The sequence below is a fragment of the Apostichopus japonicus genome, chromosome 1, assembly GCF_037975245.1.
Source record: "Apostichopus japonicus isolate 1M-3 chromosome 1, ASM3797524v1, whole genome shotgun sequence".
Classification (NCBI taxonomy): Eukaryota; Metazoa; Echinodermata; class Holothuroidea; order Aspidochirotida; family Stichopodidae; genus Apostichopus; species Apostichopus japonicus.
Genome location: NC_092561.1, coordinates 4,624,416 through 4,643,798, shown reverse-complemented (window position 1 = coordinate 4,643,798; position 19,383 = coordinate 4,624,416). Strand labels below are relative to the sequence as shown.

Sequence of the window (19,383 nt, the reverse complement as noted above, 5' to 3'; positions counted from 1 at the left end):
ATACGGTACAAATTCTATTTAACAGACACCCTGTATAGCTCAAAGATCGCTCGATGTTATTTCCTGGCAGTTTATTGCAAATATTGCAAAATAACTTTTTCTCAAGTATTCTCTTTTAGGTTTCTAAGATGGTGGCTCCCTTGGAGGCGGTGCGTGCAGTGTATTTTAGCATAGCGCCAGCTTTATTTTAAACGTCTCGTTGTAGAAGACTGGCAGAACAGCTTTAACCCGTACTGCACGCATCAATGAATGAATAGAAACTTTAGAATTACAACTTTCTGCACGACGAAGCACCCTTTGACCTCTATAAGTAGTACATGTTGGTTAAGGGAATAACTATATAGTCATCCAACCATACGTACTATATACATTATATACCTATAGAATAGAACCAAATAAAACTAAATAGCGTATCGATAGTGTGGGTGGTACCATACTACTGAAGTAATATTTATTACAAGCAGCACACAAACTATACTAACTAGTTTGTAATCAAGAGTAACATCAATTTGGTATTACACAAGGACCACCTAATTAGTGAATCATCAGTATACTTTGAACACCAAGATGGCTTCGCCTGTTACGATTTTCGTACTAGGTCTTCTAGTCTGCATTCTTTTGGTCACAATGTCCGTCAAAGGCGATCCATGGGACAGAGAATGTGGTAAGACTGTTTACTTTTTATGTCGTCATTTCATTATAAATAAGAGCAAATGGTTTGGTTGAGGACCGTCGAGTAAATCCACTTCTTCGTGAAGCTACATACAGGTATGTATATGAAACCAGGTTAGGCCTATGTCAACTGTAATGATGGTTCAACTACACAAGTGCTGATTTCGCAGGTTGCTGATAAATAGTAACTATACTAAATACAGTGTCTACGAATAATGTAAATATCTCGCTCGTGCATTCAGAGTGCAGAAGTAGCCCTCACCCTATCTGCAGAGTGTGAGAGGTAACGGTATTATACCGAACGTGTTTCACTAAGATAGAGAGAGAGACAGCACCTTGAAATATCTCAAGCAGTGACAGCACCTTGAAATATCTCAAGCAGTGACAGCACCTTGACATATCTCAAGCAGTAACAGCACTTTGAAATATCTCAAGCAGTGACAGCACCTTGAAACATCTCAAGCAGTGACAGTACCTTGAAATATCTCAAGCAGTGACAGCACCTTGACATATCTCAGCAGTGACAGCACCTTGAAACATCTCAAGCAGTGACAGTACCTTGAAATATCTCAAGCAGTGACAGCACCTTGACATATCTCAGCAGTGACAGCACCTTGAAATATCTCAAGCAGTGACAGCACCTTGAAATACCTCAGCAGTGACAGCACCTTGGAATATCTCATGCAGTAACAGCACCTTGAAATATCTCAAGCAGTGACAGCACCTTGAAATATCTCAAGCAGTGACAGCACCTTGGAATATCTCATGCAGTAACAGCACCTTGAAACATCTCAAGCAGTGACAGCACCTTGAAATATCCCAAGCAGTGACAGCACCTTGAAATATCTCAAGCAGTGACAGCACCTTGAAATATCGCAAGCAGTGACAGCACATTGATATATCTCAAGCAGTGACAGCACCTTGAAATATCTCAAGCAGTGACAGCACCTTGACATATCTCCAGCAGTGACAGCACCTTGAAATATCTCAAGCAGTGACAGCCAGGGCCGGATTTAGACATGTGGAGGCCCGCGGGCATGCTTCAGTGGTGGAGGCCCCCTCCAGTGATCGCCGTCCTGGGGGAGGTGTGTAAGGGGAGGGGTATTGGATTTTTTCCAATAATTAAGGGTTCTTGGATGCGAAATGGTGCAGTATTTTGTGATTTCTGAAGTAAATTTTGTGATTTCTGAAGAATTTTCATTACGGTATGTAGGCCTGTTTGCCTGCAAAATTTTCAGTACAAGTAAAAAGGTTGCTACAACCTCTCTCACTCTCAGTACGAACGAGCAATCATGATCAATCATATAAACATGGATATAATACTGATGATATTTGTCAGCCTACATTTATTTTTTTTTCTTAAAATTTCCCCTTATATATATATTTTTTCATGAAGTATGTGGAGGCACCTTGTTGTGGAGGCCCGTGGGCAGCTGCCCACGTTGCCCATTAGTAAATCCGGCCCTGGTGACAGCACCTTGAAATATCTCAAGCAGTGACAGTACCTTGAAAAATCTCAAGCAGTGACTGCTCCTTGAAATATTTCAAGCAGTGATAGTACCTTGAAATACCTCAGCAGTGACAGCACCTTGAAATATCTCAAGCAGTGACAGCACCTTGAAATATCTCAAGCAGTGACAGCATCTTGAAATATCTCAAGCAGTGACACATACGAAAAGAGATATCGGAATATTTCAAAAACCATATGGAAATGTTTGACTACTTTAAACATTAAAGGGATACGCCGGTGGTTAAAGTTTCTTTCTGTATCTTTCAAACCAAAGCCTAACAGTATATTTTACAGTGGATATTTAAATTTTGTGAATTCGTCTGGCAGCAACAGAGTTGATGTTGTCATTTCAGCTAAGACTAAGCTGGCATAGTCTTTATTTTCCTTGTATACAAATAATTATCCATGGAGTAAAATAATAATTTCTCTGGAGTAAGAACGGGTTTATCTGTGAAAAAATGCATTGAAGGCAAACATATCTCGTGTGAGAAAGATACATTGAAAGTAGATTGCAACAGAATTTCAGAAAATGTCCTCTTTCCTATAAATATCATAGATATATCCCCGAGATTTAACTGAATGATAGAGAAAAAAATAACTGCATTCTGCTGTGTCTTAAACTACCGTGGCCCATTACGTACATGTTGAAGTTTATATTATATCATTGCTAACTCGTTATAACAAATTCTCAGTTTCGTTGTAACGAGTTTTTTAATTTGTTATATCGCTGTTTATTCGTAATAACGAATTGTTAAATACGCAATAAACACATTTCAAATTCGTACTTAACAAATTTATTACGAGCTTAAAAATTCGTTATGACGAATTGGAGATTCGATATCACGTATTAAGATACACGTTGTATTTTCAGATGAGGAACCGGGAGACGATTACGATCAAATACGAACTCCCCAGGCTCGTCTTCTAGAAATGTTGTTGGATACTTACGGCCCACGATCACCTAGGCCTGTTCTGAATCAAAACACAACAATGTACGTAGGACTACAAGCAAGTCCGGTAGCGCTCGTCAGTTTTGTAAGTAAAAATAATCACCACTAAATGAAATGACACGTAACACTCACAAGATATTCTCATAGAAAGCTACGTGGAAGAAAACCGAACAGAGTCTTATCTTGGTGAAATTGAATCAGGTATAGGGTTAACCATAAGCTAATATTTTGTCGGGAATTCAGCTAATGCCTAGACCTGATGATGACATTGTAAGTTAACGACGTACGTTCCTTCATTCGTCATTTCATTAATGTTTAATTATTAATTGCTTACTATTTAGCGATCATCACCATCATTATCATCTTATATAATAATTGAAAGATAACGTATAACTTAATTGGCAGCAAGATATCAGTCCTAATGAAGGGACGCTTGTGTAAGGGGAATGTAATGTTACTGATAACTGAAGAAACGTTGAAAATTGTAATCAGAACTTCTCCTTTGTTATCCAACAGGAAGAACAGAGCCAGCAAGTTGTCCTTAAAAGTGACATGCAAATGGTAGGTACTACTCAACAATGGTATGTACTGCCCAACAATGGTAGGTACTACCCAACAATGGTTGATACTACCCAACAACTACCAAAGAATGGTGGGTACTACCTAACATTGGTAGGTACTACCCAACAATGGTAGGTACTATCCAACAATGGCGGGTACTACCCAACAACTACCCAATAATGGTGGGTACTACCCAAAAACTACCCAATAATGGTGGGTACTACCCAACAATGGTAGGTACTACCCAACAATGGTGGGTACTGCCCAACAACTACCCAATAATGGTGGGTACTACCTAACAATGGTAGGTACTACCCAACAATGGCATATACTACACACCAAGGATGGGTACTACCCAACAATGGTAGGTACTACCCAACAATGGCATATACTACACACCAAGGATGGGTACTACCCAACAATGGTAGGTACTACCCAACAACTAACCAATAATGGTGGGTACTACCCAACAATGGTAGGATCTGCCCAACAAAGATGGGTACTACCCAACAATGGTAGGTACTACCCAACAATGGTAGGTACTACCCAACATAATGTGTACTACCCAACATAATGGGTACTGCCCAACAAATCATTCAATTTGTGTGGTGTGTTGTCCGTCACACGTTTGCCGTCTAAACGAGGTTTTTTTTGTAGATACCAGAATCGTGGAAGAATGCTGAGAACTAGACATGGTTACAGTCATTTTAACAAGTGTGTGTGCCGAGTATCATTGTTGCCTAGAAAGGGTGGGGACTGGGCTGAGGACATCATTCAGGGGTGAAGCGTTTCGTACATAAAGTACGGGTAAACTTAAATCACTTCTCGAGACCCAGGAAGTCAAAAATGATTATGTCGCTTTACCTAATCAGTTGTGAGAATGTTAAAATCCTCAACCATTGAAATCCCGTACACATCTCTGCCTACCATTGATCAGAACATGTTTGCAATTAATTATCAGGCAACGCCCAAATTCTCTAGAAAGACACAGCTAAAATAAATAAATAAATAAAAAATGAACAGACTTATCAGTGATAATCATATGCAAGCCCAAGTCTTAGTGATTCAGGTATGAGAAAAAGTGAATCGCAAAGTGAGTAATTACACTAAATAAAACATGTTCAGTTTGAACATAATAAAATGCTGTTAATGTGTTTTATTTACATTACGTGAGAGGCTTTGATATTCCATTTCACATTTTTTTACACTGACCCTATACTGTTGTATAAGCTTCCTACATAGGGCGTACATGTATCTGCGATGAACGAAACACAAATCAAACACGTGAGCAGTTCACAATGTTCACCTGTCTATGTCTAAATGACGCAAGTTATTCTCTGCCCAAGAAATGTTGATGAATTTATGCCAACCATTGAATTTATATTAAACAGACTGCGAGAGAACATTAAGTGATATATTTGTTTTTGCAACAGACGTGGGTCGACGAGCAACTTGTCTGGGATCCTAGGGATCATAGAGGGATAGAGAGCGTATCCGTATCAACCGAGGATATTTGGATACCAGACATAACGGTGCCTGAAAGGTATGAATGCATGAACTTTATGAACCTTAAACTTTAGAACGTTATTTTAATTTCAGATCAGCACAAACTTTCAAATTCATAAATATTTTCATCCAAATGCTTTTTGAGAGCTAGAGAGTTTTATTCTTATAATTCCAATGGTGCAACATCTACAAAATGTGCATACTTCATATTTCAACAGGTTCGCAATTGAATATTAGGGATGACTACATAAAACTACATTCACCTTCCAAACCACGAATCTCAACTTTCACTCAGCCTAACTTATTTTTCTCCAGCACTGGCGAAAGTTTCGATTCTAAAAATAACCTGATCGCAACCGTCGACTACGAGGGAAACATCCTTTGGGACACTGTCGTCGTTACTTCCACATTTTGTAAACTACTTGTACGATTTTTCCCTTTCGATGTACAACATTGTAATATCACATTAACCCCGTGGATCCACAACCGTAAACAGGTTAGTTGCACCAACCATTTGGATTTCTCTTTTCCCTTTATGAAAAACTCTTACTAGTAAATTCAAAAGAAAGAACACTTTCCAGCTCAAAATATGAATTACGTTTATATTTGACGACTAAGTATACAAGTGTCTTTAACACACAACAGTTAACAATATAACAGCATAGCAGAATCAGTAACTAATAATAGGTAGCGGTCTTATGATACATGTAGGCCCTACTAATCAATACACGCATGACTTAAGACAGTTTTGAGTTTGTCGTTTTTATAATTAAAGTATAAGTTACCTGAAAAATTAAATTCTCCAAGTAGAGTCAGATATGAAATATAATATTAAATGTCTACTGTCTCTTCAGCTCTTGGTGGTCAGTTTCAGTTAGTAAAGACAAATAATACTGATTTCCAGCTAATATATCAAACCCTGTCAAACTGCATATGAAAACAATAATCCACTCGATATTGAAACTGTTGTGAGCATCCAAAATAATATAAAAAATGCCACAGTGGTACCTTTGAATCCATATTTTATAATCACGATTGCACATTGATGCAAATTTGTTATCAGTTTCAACGACGGATACGTTCGAACCCAACTTATGAATTATTCATAGCTATTGTCTCCGTTCACTTAGTTTTGTAAACACAGCTGAGCATTTATGATATAACCCACGCTATCATTACTGTTAACATGCCGATGTTCCAAGCATTTGATTGTAATAATAGGCCTTTAAAACATGAAGGGTGGCGATTTTTTCTAAATTCCTGACCCAAAGAAGCATGGCTCCATGCCATAGCAACCGACAAGTTTTATAGAAGTAGGGTCGTCTGTAAGGACCATTTCAAAGACGGCGCTCATTCAACAATACATCGTGTTTCATTGGTATAAGTGGAACTGGTACCAACGCTATAACTACTAGTAACCGCCCTAGTTGTCATGACTGGTATACTTGGAGACGAACAGTTTCAATGTGCATAAGTTGAAGCAGTTTTTAATATTATCAGCGCACCTTCGAATGCGTAAAATGTAGCCTGCAGTATTGATAAACTGAGCTTATGCATTTAAGTGAGTCGTAACAATACCGTACTAAATTGGCTCATGTGCATACATATTGCTGGTTTGTGTCATGTAGCCTGTATTTGCTCAGCATATTTTATGTCAAACGGGATCGAAGCTAGTTTGAATAGTACTGCACTTACTACCACACAAAATATGGATAATGCACGATAATTACGTCATATCCTTGTTCGTACTTTTAATTAATAATGGCGCCGAAGAGAGTTATTCATTGCGAACTTTCTCAAGACATGGTAATGCAAATGATCTAAGACTTGGTGTGTCGTGGTATATTAATATACTCTTCTTCATAGAATTTAATTGGAATGCCATGGATTTAACACAGAGTATTTTTTTTTTCGAAACTGACTAGCAGCTATAAATGTCTTGAAATTTGTATTCAACATCATGCAAAAATTCTATTAATTTTCTGATTCAGCTAGAAACAGTATTTACCGAAGTTCAAACCGAGGAAGTAATTATCGACCATTTTGCCAAGAATGGTATGTGGAGGCTATCTGGCGTCACTGTAGATGACTCGATCTCGAAAAGCTGTGAGACCTGTGACGAGTATTCCTACGTAAGATTTACTCTAGAGTTAGAGAGAACTGAGGCAAGTTTCTTCGCCCTTAATGTCATCCTACCGTGTATCTTGCTGTCTATGATGAACTTACTAGTCTTCTTTCTCCCTCCGGAGTCTGGGGAGAAGATTTCATTTGTGATGACAAATGTCTTGACGCTGGTTCTATTCCAACAACTTGTTGCGACGATGTTACCAGCTTCCGGAGACGACACCCCATTGTTGAGTAAGTAGTCGTTTATAACAAAATTGTCCCCTCCCTCCCCCATTTCCCCACCCCCACTCCCCTTAACAAACTGTGCTAAGACACCGGTGGAAATATTACAAACGTTAGTATTTCAATTGTCTAATGGAGGAAATTTACTTAACAGCTAATTCATCAGCCATAGTATTTTAAGGTCTTGTTGTCGAGATACACTCAGACATGGCCAATCACTGCAGAATACGTGGAAAGCATAATAAATAAGGATACGAACATTAAAACTCACGTTTAGGAGTAACATTAATGTGCGATATATCATTTTTTATCCATCATGGTATAATACTAAGAATCCGAATCCTTTATGTGTTTCCTTTTTCTGCTCAGGTACTCACATTGTAACGTTGATAATGTTTGGCTGTGTTGCCATCGTGTGGACGGTCTTCGTGACTCATCTTTACTACAAGACCACACCGTATCCGAAGTGGATGTATGCTATGTTCACCTCATTTCGATGTGTTTATCGACACACACAGTTTGGCAAAGAGGAAGCTAAAGCTCGGAAGACGTTGAAACAAAGCATGGAAGATCTTGACGCGGTGGAGGAGGAGGAGGAGGAGGGGGAGGAAGCTGGAAGGAGCAGTAAATGGTTTAGATTTAATAGTGTCAAGAGAAAGATAAAAACATTTTCATGTTGGAAATGTGGCAAAGAAAATCCAACCATTCTAGAGGGTCAAAAGAAGAAGAAGAAAGCGAGGTTGAACAATAATCCCGACGATAGCAATCTTTGGCAAGAAACGGCAAACCTTCTCGATCGGTTAATGGGTTACGTAATGATCCTTGTGACAATAATTATTTATATCATCCTTTTAGTCAATTTTGCCACACAGGATCCACATACTTATCATTTGTCGACCCATTAATGTAGAACAATGATTAATTATTCAATGTTTGACGTACGGCAGAGAGCAACATGTGATTGGTGGAAATATGACTGACAAATAGCGAGGGTTAAGTGAGACAAACTTCGAAATTTGTGCGCAATTGATATCCATAAGCTTGGAGAAACTTGATGTTATATTGACTTTAGCGATATTGGTGTCATGAACGGTATGGTTTTAAATAAAATATTAACGGGTGATGCGTCATTAACAGTGTGTCATTAATAAGCTGGGTGTCATTAATGGTGTTGGTATCATTAACGAGGTTCTTAATGAACACCCCACTTGCTACATTGTATCATTTCAATGTTTATAAATATGAGCAAACTCACCAGCAACTGTTTCTGCCATATTCTTTATACTTAAAGATTATTTTATACTTTTAAGTTAGTTTATACTGTTAGCAAACTGCTTATCCACTATAGAGCCTGTGTAGGAGAATGTGTAAAAGATACGTCAGGCCAACTTACTTTAGGACATTTTTTTATAATATGTTATAAATGATTATGAATTTCGGTATATGCTTATGCTGTTAATAAACAAAGGTATTCTGGTCCCTTTATTAGAACTTTTCTCTTTTACAGAGGTGCTCGTTATGCATTAATGACATTCGTTTTCCACTATCCTTGTAAAGGATGGGGTGGGGTTCTTGCTAGCAGTCTCCCTTATTCATCATACAACTCTGTTGATGGATTCCTCAAACTGCATCGTATATATTGATAAGAACTGCCCAGTGTAACGATTCAATTAGGAGTGTAATATTAATAAACTTAGTTATTACACATATGTCCCGCTGATGGGCATTCGAATTGTTAGAGAGCTAGGATAGATCTACGTTCTTAAAATTAACTAGTCATCATATTTCTTATTGTGTAGTATCATTGCAAGTCGATAATGTTCAGTTCTGAAATGATATCCCCCGAGAGATTGGTTTCTGAAGTAAACCCACAAGTTTCATTCAACAATTACTCTCAGCCTTTTACTTATAATTATTCCTTATACTGAGCTTTGTTTCCGTGACATTTTTGTGGCGGTTTAAAATCAACTTTGTATCTTATTTCTTTTAATCATTTAAGAAGTAATGGGACAAATAGGGCAAAATAACACAACAAATAAATGACGTATTTTAATTTTGTAATTTACCTTAATCCTTTTATATTTGAAATGATTTGGACTGCAATATTAGTAATAAAGTATTTCATATAGCCCAATGCATCATGTTTTCGTTTCTATGGATACTTGGAATACATGTGCGTGACCCCCCCCCCCCTGATAAAATAAAATAAATCGCGATGGGAGATCTGATTTCGTATAATACTTGCGAGGCAATCTGAGAGTGCAGACCTTTTTGCAACCTCCGTACTGACGGTGTTCAACAATTGCTATTGATTCACACAGAGGTTACATAACTTAAAACTTTGTAACATAGTAAAAACTGGATATAAATGGGTAGCATGTGCTATTAGGATTACAGTACGAACTGAGGATATGTGTAGTTCCAACAATCAAGGGCGTAGGAACCGGGGGGCTGGGGGGGGGGGGCGCCAGCCCCCCCCAGTGAAAAATGTGGAGGGGCGGAAGTATCATTCCGCCCCCCGGTTCGCAAGTCAGAAAACCCCTTTTTCATTTCCAAATGAGAAAAAAATCTCATGTGGAGCACCAAATTGCATCTAAGGCTAGGTGAAAATACAAAATTAAGTTCACAAATGGAGTGGGTGTTGAAGTGTGTTATATTGCACAAAATTGCATCTGAGGCCACCTGGAAATGCAAAAAAATCCCCTTAGACCCCTCCCCCAGGCCGGCCATCAGTCTTCAGCCCCCCCCCCCACTCAAAAGTACCTTCCTACGCCACTGCCAACAATTGTATCAAACTGGATTTGTTGGCATGACACGAATCTTCCGTTCTTACTATTATCATAATAGCACATGCTGCCCATTTATAGCACGTTCCAGGTTTGACTTTGGTAGAAAGATTTAGAGTAGTAATGTGGTCTTTGTGTGCATCGGGTGTTATTGCAGTGGCAGTGCACACTATGGGATAATACTGTTAGCAATAAGTCCCCTCAGCGATATCTCTCGTATATAGGTTATGAAAAGATGGCATTCCTGTGGTTGCTATCTAAAAATCTTCACCAAAAGGCAAACAACTGTTAGTTCTGCCATGCATGCAATAACTCCGTTTAAAGGCAAAGTATAATAGCGTTGACTCGGTTGAGGTTATCCTTTCTGAAAGTCTTGATATGGTCAGGTGGTTAATAACTTAACAACGATTTTTGTATAGTGAAAACAGGTCTACAAATATCATTTGAATTAATTCATTGACCTGTATCAAAACATGTTGCTGCACACTTAGTCGTAGTCTAGACAAGGCCTTACACGCGCAATACACTTCGAGTGCTTAGTAACTACGATTAAGTCTGTATACGTTTTATAGATTGTGATGGCGCTTTCGACTATGATTTGGCAACTAAGTTGTATCATCATCATCTCTGTTGTATCTGCCGGAGCTCAATATGAAGGTAACAACTCGTTGCTTAATCCATCTCACAATTATCAGGGAAAAGATTAATTAGACCGTCAAAGTACGATTTTGTTCACCTGATGAATGATAACCTGTACTTTCGTTAAAACGTTTAAAATCAATCTACAATTCACGTCGTACTTATTTGCAAGCGGGCTGCAGATATTTCAATTTGTTTTCAATTGCTTTTACATTTTGTCGACAACTATTTTTTGCTTCTCTTCGGCAGCTGCCCCAAATGTGACGGCTGGACGAAGTTCTCCACAATCTCAGCTTTATATTAAACTGATGGACGAGTATGGCCCACAGTCTCTTAGACCAATCTACAACCAAAGCGATCAAATTCAAGTAGGACTCGGGGCAATACCAGCTTCGCTAGTAGCACTGGTAAGCGTTGCATTTCAAACCACTGTCTCGGAACACTTGCTATAGACCTAGGCCAACCTATAGGCAGAAGCAACAGACCGAAAAAGCTTTTCTTTATTCTCGTAAGTGTGAAACCGGTTGCGTTACTGCCGATATATATATATTATAGGGCCTTTATGTCTGACAAATGAAAGAAAAACCACTGTCTTGGAACTTGTAACGAATATCATGCTGATACTTAAACAACTGATAAATTCCATGTAGTCCTATTCTATCGTTTAAAAGTTGCAAAAAGCATATACTATTACGGCATTCTCATGTCTTTTCACAAATACACACATAACACACGTCCTTTCTGTTACTGTAACTTTTCATTCAGCTCAGAAAAAGATCCTGCTAGGATCGAAATGGCAGGCCCTCTTACTATTACCATGGAGGAGTCTGTTACACAGGCTCTGTAGTGGATAAGCAGTTTGCTAACAGTTTTGTTTTATGTTTATATTTGATTTCATAGTAACGTTTATTTCATTCGAGAAATATCCTCAACCAATAACTTCATGCTTCATGCTGGAAACGTTGTCATAAGTTTTCGGTGTAAAGTAATTGGATTCCACTTTAATGCCTATATAAAAGGTATAGCAATGTCATTTGCAAACATTATTTCATTACAATGTACTGAAGAAAATAGTCAACTGGTGGCCCAATTTTAAGAATTGCTGAAATCGTTGGTATGATACGACACGTAACATCTGAGTAGCCTACCGTGTACTAAGATTAAGGGGAGGGAAGGAAGACGACTCCTTCACGTAGAAGACAGTTTTAACTGGTATATTAGCTGTGTACGTAATCACATCAACGGTAACTTTAACAGCTTCTTCATGCTTATATGATTACAACACTTATATATAATTGTTCTTGTAGGAGGACCGTGAACAAACACTGACTTTGCAGTTATCCATGACAATGGTAAGTGACCGTCAATTAGTCTATATGTAAGGTTAACAACTCAATCGCTTCTCGGCCTTTTGGCTAAAATTATGCGTAGCATCTTTTATTATGTAGGATCTGTTCCCTTTCTAAAGGAATCGTAATACATCAAACTGTGATCATACAGTCAGTGTCTCGATGCAAGGTTAATGGAATTGAGAGTGGATCAGTACTTTGGTTGCTTGGTTTTTGTATATATATATATATATATATATATATATATATATATATATATAGAAAATATTTGAATTGCAAGGAAGTTTGAATGTTTGTAAACTCATGCCATCATTAGCGTCAGCAATCGCTTTTATCGATGTAATAATTTCTGTAAATATATTTTCGGAATTATACGATACTAATTATTTTATATTTACACGGTTTCATGCACACTCACATGATCAGGATGCGTGGACCTCATAGAAATAGGAAATCGTGGACGGAATGCAAATTGTTTATGTGGTATTATGATGCCTTAGTTTAATTTGTTAGTGGGGTGGTTGCAAACTGATTAACACACACGCAAAACAGTTTAATGCTACATAAATGCAATATCATGCACTGTCAAAACTTACAAAGGTTTCTTCTACATTTTAACATTTTTTGGATGCCCAGAATACGTGTAATACTGCCGATATGTATATATTCAAACTAACAGTTTTTCTATCATTCTCATACCTGGTATCAATATTATAAAAAGTTGAATGGTATATAATTAGTCGCAAAGCAGTTCCTCGATATACTAAATTGTTGCTGACCTAATAACATTTAAGGAATTAGACTGTAAAGAAGTGGTTCTGCCTTCAAGCAATGCAATACGTTAATAAACTTTGAACAAACGAACGACTTTTATTTGTCAAGGCCTGGACGGATCAGAAGTTGACGTGGGATCCATCGGATCATGAGGGAGTTCTTTCACTGGTCGTTGATGTTGAAGACATTTGGACACCCGATATTATTCTGCTGGAAAGGTAACGTCTAATAGAAGTAACTAAGAAAAGTAAAAAGTATATACAATAAATTCCAGAAACATCCCTTGGATCAATTCTGTGATAACCTTTGATGTGAGCAAAATGTATTAAGGAGAGAAAGTCAGGTATAAGGTACTTTTATAAATGCCTCAAAATATTTAACCAACTGTTTAACATGTTATCCGTTTGTATATATGGTTCTAGAATTTTCATAATAAGTGAAATATCTTAAGAATTATAATTGTGTGAAAGGGATGATTTATTTAGTAGATATTGATTGATATGGGGAGTAAACATAGTAATGTAATGCTATGTAAACATAGCATCTATTGATCAAGTGGCTGAATTTTGGTCTCACGGATCTACATGCAAACATTTCCATAGCAACTTACCCCCAAATATCATGTATGATGACCTAGAACCTGTAGCCAATGCTTTAATCACTGTTATTATAATCGATGTCTATTCCAGTATTGGAGATACATTCGAAGAGACCAACAATGGATATGCACGCGTGAACTATAAAGGAGAAATTATCTGGTACAACATGGTCGTCACAGTAACATTTTGCAAGCTCCTTATTCGATATTTTCCCTTTGACATGCAGCATTGTAATTTGTCATTCACCTCCTGGAATTACGACCTCTCACAGGTATTTCTTCTTTATTCTTGTGACGTTTTAATCAATTTAATAAGTTATCATTTTGATGTTGCAACGTTTTTATTGTTAGGTTTCTGGTAAGTTTAAAGACTAACTAATTAAACATAGACATGATTTAGCTCATCGTCGTCTTGCATCCCATTGTACATCTTAAATAAAAGAACAGTCTAGTTTCAGACAACATTATCTTAGTTAAATGGTACTTCAGGGTCTAATTAGTTTGCGAATGTGCACATCCGCCCCAGTAACTACTCGGGTGCGACAGTATAAACGATCATACCAGAGCTGAAAAACAGAAAGATGCAGTATATGGGCCACATCTTGCGATCGAATGGGCTTCAGAAACAACTCCTTGAAGGGAAGGTGGGGAGCAAAAGGAAAAGAGGAAGACCAAGGAACACGTGGTTGGCAGACATCCGGAATTGGACAGCAAAAAGCCTACACGATCTGGCACGAACAGCGGAGGATAGAACGAAGTGGCGAACCATGGCACCCAGAGCCTCGAAGGGACAAGGAACCATATTAGATATAAGGTAAGACCAGAGTAAATGTCTCTGATAGCAAATAACATGAAATAACTTTATGCTGTGGTTCTCTTTTCTTCACAGATTGATTTTTTCTACGTACACGAGTTAACCATTGAGGAGCAGTTAGATCAGTTTGTAAAAAACGGTGCGTGGACTATAACTGGATTAACTGTAGAACACATCAACCATACAAAAGGATGCGACCCTAATTATTGTCCATTATGGCCTTCCATACGTTTCGTATGTGAGTTTGAGCGAACTCAGGCATCCTTCTATGCGACTAATATTCTGATGCCATGTGTTGTACTATCATTGATGAATCTCCTTGTATTTGTGCTACCAACTGAAGCGGGCGAGAAGATATCCTTTGTTATGACGAATGTTTTGACATTGGTTCTTTTCCAACAACTTGTGGCCACTATGTTACCTCCATCAGGCGACGATACACCACTTTTCAGTGAGTTTTAATTTTCACTTGATGTCTTTTGTACGCAGGGTGTTCGTTTATTATAATTAATTAACTTTCATACATTCTAAAGAGAGCTAAACAATACTATTTTTCCAATGAGTACATCTCGCTCTTATACACTCAATTAGCTGGTGACGCTTACCTGATGAATTATTGAGGGAGAAAAAAAGCTTGCAATTGGCAGCATCTACTGCAAACTGTTTACTGCATACTACATACTGCAAACTGCATACTGCACACTGCATACGGCATACTGCATAGTGCATAGTGCAAACTGCATACTGCATACTACATACTACATATTGCATACTGCATACTGCATACTGCATACTGCATACTGCACACTGCACACTGTACACTGCAAACTGCATACTGCATACTGCATACTGCATACTGCAAACTGCAAACTGCAAACTGCATACTGCAAACTGCATACTGCATACTGCAAACTGCATACTGCATACTGCATACTGCATACTACATACTGCATACTGCATACTGCAAACTGCATACTGCATACTGCATACTGCATACTGCAAACTGCATACTGCATACTGCAAACCGCAAACTGCATACTGCATTCTGCATACTGCATACTGCATAAATCATGGTCGATTACTGTCACTTTTCTCACTCCTGCACTTCTCATCCGAGATCACGCAGTAGGCTTCAATCCTATTTTTCTTCGGCGATGAATATTATAAATGTTTTTAATATTTGGATTCTCGCCAAAAGTTAAATTTTCTTTCTGCCATACTACCTTTCTGCATTAAATGTAAGATAATGTGAACCTTATACAGTGTTCTTTTAGCATGTGGTTCAGTTCTGTCGCAGCGACTACTCCTACCGCCCGCCCGACGACATTTAAGTTTACGATTTATTTTCATGATGTAACATCTTCTCTAAGAACGAAATGTTTCTTTATTTTAAATTTGACAGGTATGCATGTTTTCTGGATGATAGTATTCGGGAGTGTTGCTATTGTTTGGACCGTCTTAGTTATCGTAGTTTATTTCGAGAAGAAACATTACCCGAGAAGGTTGTACATACTACTCACGTCCTTTAAGTCGCTTTACTATAACCTACCATTTGGTCGAGAGGAAGCCAACACTAGGCGATACATGGATATCGCTCGGTCACGTCAGGTGTTAGAGGATATTATGCGAGAGGGAGAAGAAGATGAATCGAGAGAGGAGGAAGAGGAGAGATCATCTACAGAGGGAATCGGTAACGGTGGGGGGTTAACAGACACGGTAGAACGTTGGACCAGTGACGGTGTTAAAATATACAAAGCAACTCAGGAGCCTTTACCTATCGATGGAACCGAAGAATCGCATCCGCCCATGAAAATTAAAGATCGAATTAAACTGATTTTTTGTGGGCACTGTGGCCAGTTGAACTCGACCAAAATCAAACTGAAGAATGACAATTTTTCTTTCGATCCAAAAGATGAGAGACTTTGGCAGGAAACAGCAAACCTGCTTGACAAGTTGATGTCTTACCTCATGGTGATGATGACGGGGCTGGTGTATTTTATCCTAATCTTTCGTTTTGCCACACATGATCCTCACGAATACCGCTCAGAAAACCACTGAAGCATTCTTTCATTTGTATTCATAATACCTAAACTATCTTGGGTGGATGCATGTCACTTAATTTTCCTAACTTTATTATGGATAGAGTCATATCATGGGGTAATACAGTGAAGATTCAAAGGAGAAGAATAGTAGTACCGATTTTGAAAATGAAAAGTGAACAAGCACAAAAATATGCAAGCTTCATGTTATGTCTACATATTATTAATCGCATATTTTTCGCAAATTCTTATATCTGCGTTCCATCTGGGCCACAGTAGCATCTACAAAGGTAAACCTTTCTTGGGTAGATACCAAACTAGTCAGAGGTGTTCTTGAAGGGGAATAACGTTGTTACATATCTTACAGCTAATATGTGTATACATGCACTTCTGGTCAAGTGCATTTAAAATTCACTTAGGGCTTGTATTAGTTCTTTTGCCCCTCCAAACCTGAAATGGATCGACGTTCCTGGTATCCTTAAGTTTGAATTGCCTTTGGACGAATTAACTTTTTAGATGGTGAAATATTGGTACTAAAATAATAAAGAGTGATGTACTATCACTGTTCGTGTTTTCTTTAATGCGATCGATTTGATGGCGTCTGTATATAATCGAGCCTGTCAGGATAGAGGCAAGTGGCAACAAAAGGTGGTGACTAAATCTAGAAAACATTTCTTCGATATACCAAAGGAGTAGGAAGAGGGCGAGGGGGAGGTTGGGGTGGATGGGAGAGCTGAGTGTGGCTAGAGAGGCTTGTGAAACACATATCATTCGTGTCCCGTAGCCGTAAGCCTCGGGTGTTTGTTTTGAAGTGAAGGCACAGAGTAATTTCTTCTTCATTGCTATATATGGGGATGTTTGATTTTGCAGTTTGATTAATTTTGCTGGCAAGTGAGGGTCTAAGGTTGATGAAGAAATCGTTTAAGCCGTTGCAATTTCTTTATTGTTACTGGTTTCGTGATCGCCGTCTTTGATTTTTCATAATTTCGTTCGGGTTCTTCAGTTTATTAACGTTCCTTGTAAGTTTAATTTGATTCGATGAGTTCGTCCTTTTCTTGTATCGTACGATTTGAAATTCTCCACCACATAAATCTTGTCTCTTTAGAGGCTTAGGATTAGGAGATTGAGTGATACTACTTCTCGTAGCCATGAATACCGTTGGTGCCTTTCGTCCCAGTTCAGTCGCTTTATATTCTGCTATCCCTGTATGCTCCTTTTCTGGTGCTGGTTCTTTTACGGATTCCATTGGCTCCTTTATGTATCTGGTGGTCGCGAGGATGATTCGCTTGAGCTAATTTCCTCTTCGTCATCTGTGTTACTTGGGTTTATATCATTGTTCTCATCCTGTGCAATCTCGTTATTTTGAGGGCAACTATAGCTTTTTTTTTTGTCCCAGTTTGTGGCAATTAAAGCTTTCTACGTTTGGGCAGTGGGATTCCGTGTGTCCTTGTGTGTTGCAAATTTTGCATGAACTTATATTTAGGACAATTACGCATGATATGGTCATTACCAAGGCACAAATTGCAAACTTTAGACTGTCCATTATGCTTCAGTCTCATATGAACTTTGTTGATGATAATGGCATAAGGTAGGCTTTGGACTGACGATGGGAGCTCCAGACGAACATATCGTATACCATTTTCAATGTTCGGGTATTCTGGATATGTCTTCCGATGCCATGATCCCTTCATGGTACATCCATATTTTTCCAATTTTTCTTTATCGTCCATGAAAGAAGTAACTGCAATATATTTACAGTTAATAGCGATCTTGACACTCCTGATACATTACACTGGTCTCCTTTAATAATCACACCCGTATAGTTTGTATCAAATCAGAGTCATTTCTATTCTTCAATGTGACAATCCAACTCCCTGATGATTTGACACATCCCATAACATTATTCAATCCAATATCAGATATGATAGCATCAAGAACATCCTTTGAATCGTACGAATTATCAATGATTCTGACACTAGACTCCTTTAATGATGACATTTTACCACATTTCGTGGAACTCATACCAGTTTAGAATCAACGTACATTACCACCATGCATTATTTCGATCGGAATTATATTTATTCAATTCGGGATGTAAACCTTGTTGTACAATCATTTTACTTCAGTTTCCCGAAAGAGTTTTGAAGATTATTTTCCATTCATATATATGAGTAACTCTACGCGCCGTAAGAAAACGCCACCCGTGGATACCGAGTTATATACTCTGAAGTCCATTAAATGTAACAACAAACTATATCGTAATGTTTTAAAAGAGTCCTACACAGAGCAATTCTGTTCATTATTGTATAGGTATCGCAAAACATTGAACCATGTTATTCGTATTTCTCAGAGACTGAAGCTGAAGTTCTTTAACTATAAGAATGACATAAAGCGTATACTTGTCCAAGTAGTAATTTGTATTATGCATGCAAAAATACGAAGACCAGGGAACCTGATGCAGTGAAATTTAATGGCAATCTATAATTAACGATCCGAATAATATTGCTAAATGCATTTACTGGTGTTTCCGTTAATCTGGGCCACCGCTGGCTTCAAACATTCACAGCAATATAACTGCAAATATGTATATGGAGAATGCTAATAATTCAACTCTTTGTGGTCACCGATGGACGAATATATAAGGTTGCTCTATCCTGCTTAAAACCATATAAATCTGCTGGTTTTGACAATATAACGCCTTCTGTATTATGAAAAGTCATTCATTAACATCGTTAAGGCTTTGACTCATATTATACATTTGTGTGCTTACTAGCTTGTTTTGTCCCCGATTGCCAAAGTCATTCCAATTTATACAATAGGTTATCCTAAGGTTTGT

The 19,383-nt window shown here is 38.1% G+C and overlaps 2 protein-coding genes across 2 annotated transcripts; both read left to right on the top strand.

Annotated features, from left to right (window-relative positions):
• Positions 1–317: 317 nt before the first annotated feature.
• On the top strand, positions 318–9,691 carry LOC139961810 (neuronal acetylcholine receptor subunit alpha-5-like). Its single transcript, XM_071961385.1, has 7 exons — positions 318–664; positions 3,054–3,217; positions 3,649–3,693; positions 5,127–5,236; positions 5,515–5,695; positions 7,191–7,557; positions 7,918–9,691. Exons 1-7 carry the CDS (start codon positions 568–570, stop codon positions 8,451–8,453), a joined length of 1,500 nt encoding a protein of 499 aa, XP_071817486.1. The 5' UTR covers positions 318–567; the 3' UTR covers positions 8,454–9,691.
• Positions 9,692–10,792: 1,101 nt separating this feature from the next.
• Positions 10,793–18,640, top strand: LOC139961064 (neuronal acetylcholine receptor subunit beta-2-like). The gene is made up of 7 exons (XM_071959949.1): positions 10,793–10,991; positions 11,223–11,380; positions 12,281–12,325; positions 13,205–13,314; positions 13,786–13,966; positions 14,584–14,959; positions 15,911–18,640. The coding sequence occupies exons 1-7, from the start codon at positions 10,913–10,915 to the stop codon at positions 16,564–16,566; spliced, it is 1,605 nt and encodes a 534-aa protein (XP_071816050.1). The 5' UTR covers positions 10,793–10,912; the 3' UTR covers positions 16,567–18,640.
• The last annotated feature ends 743 nt before the right edge of the window (positions 18,641–19,383 follow it).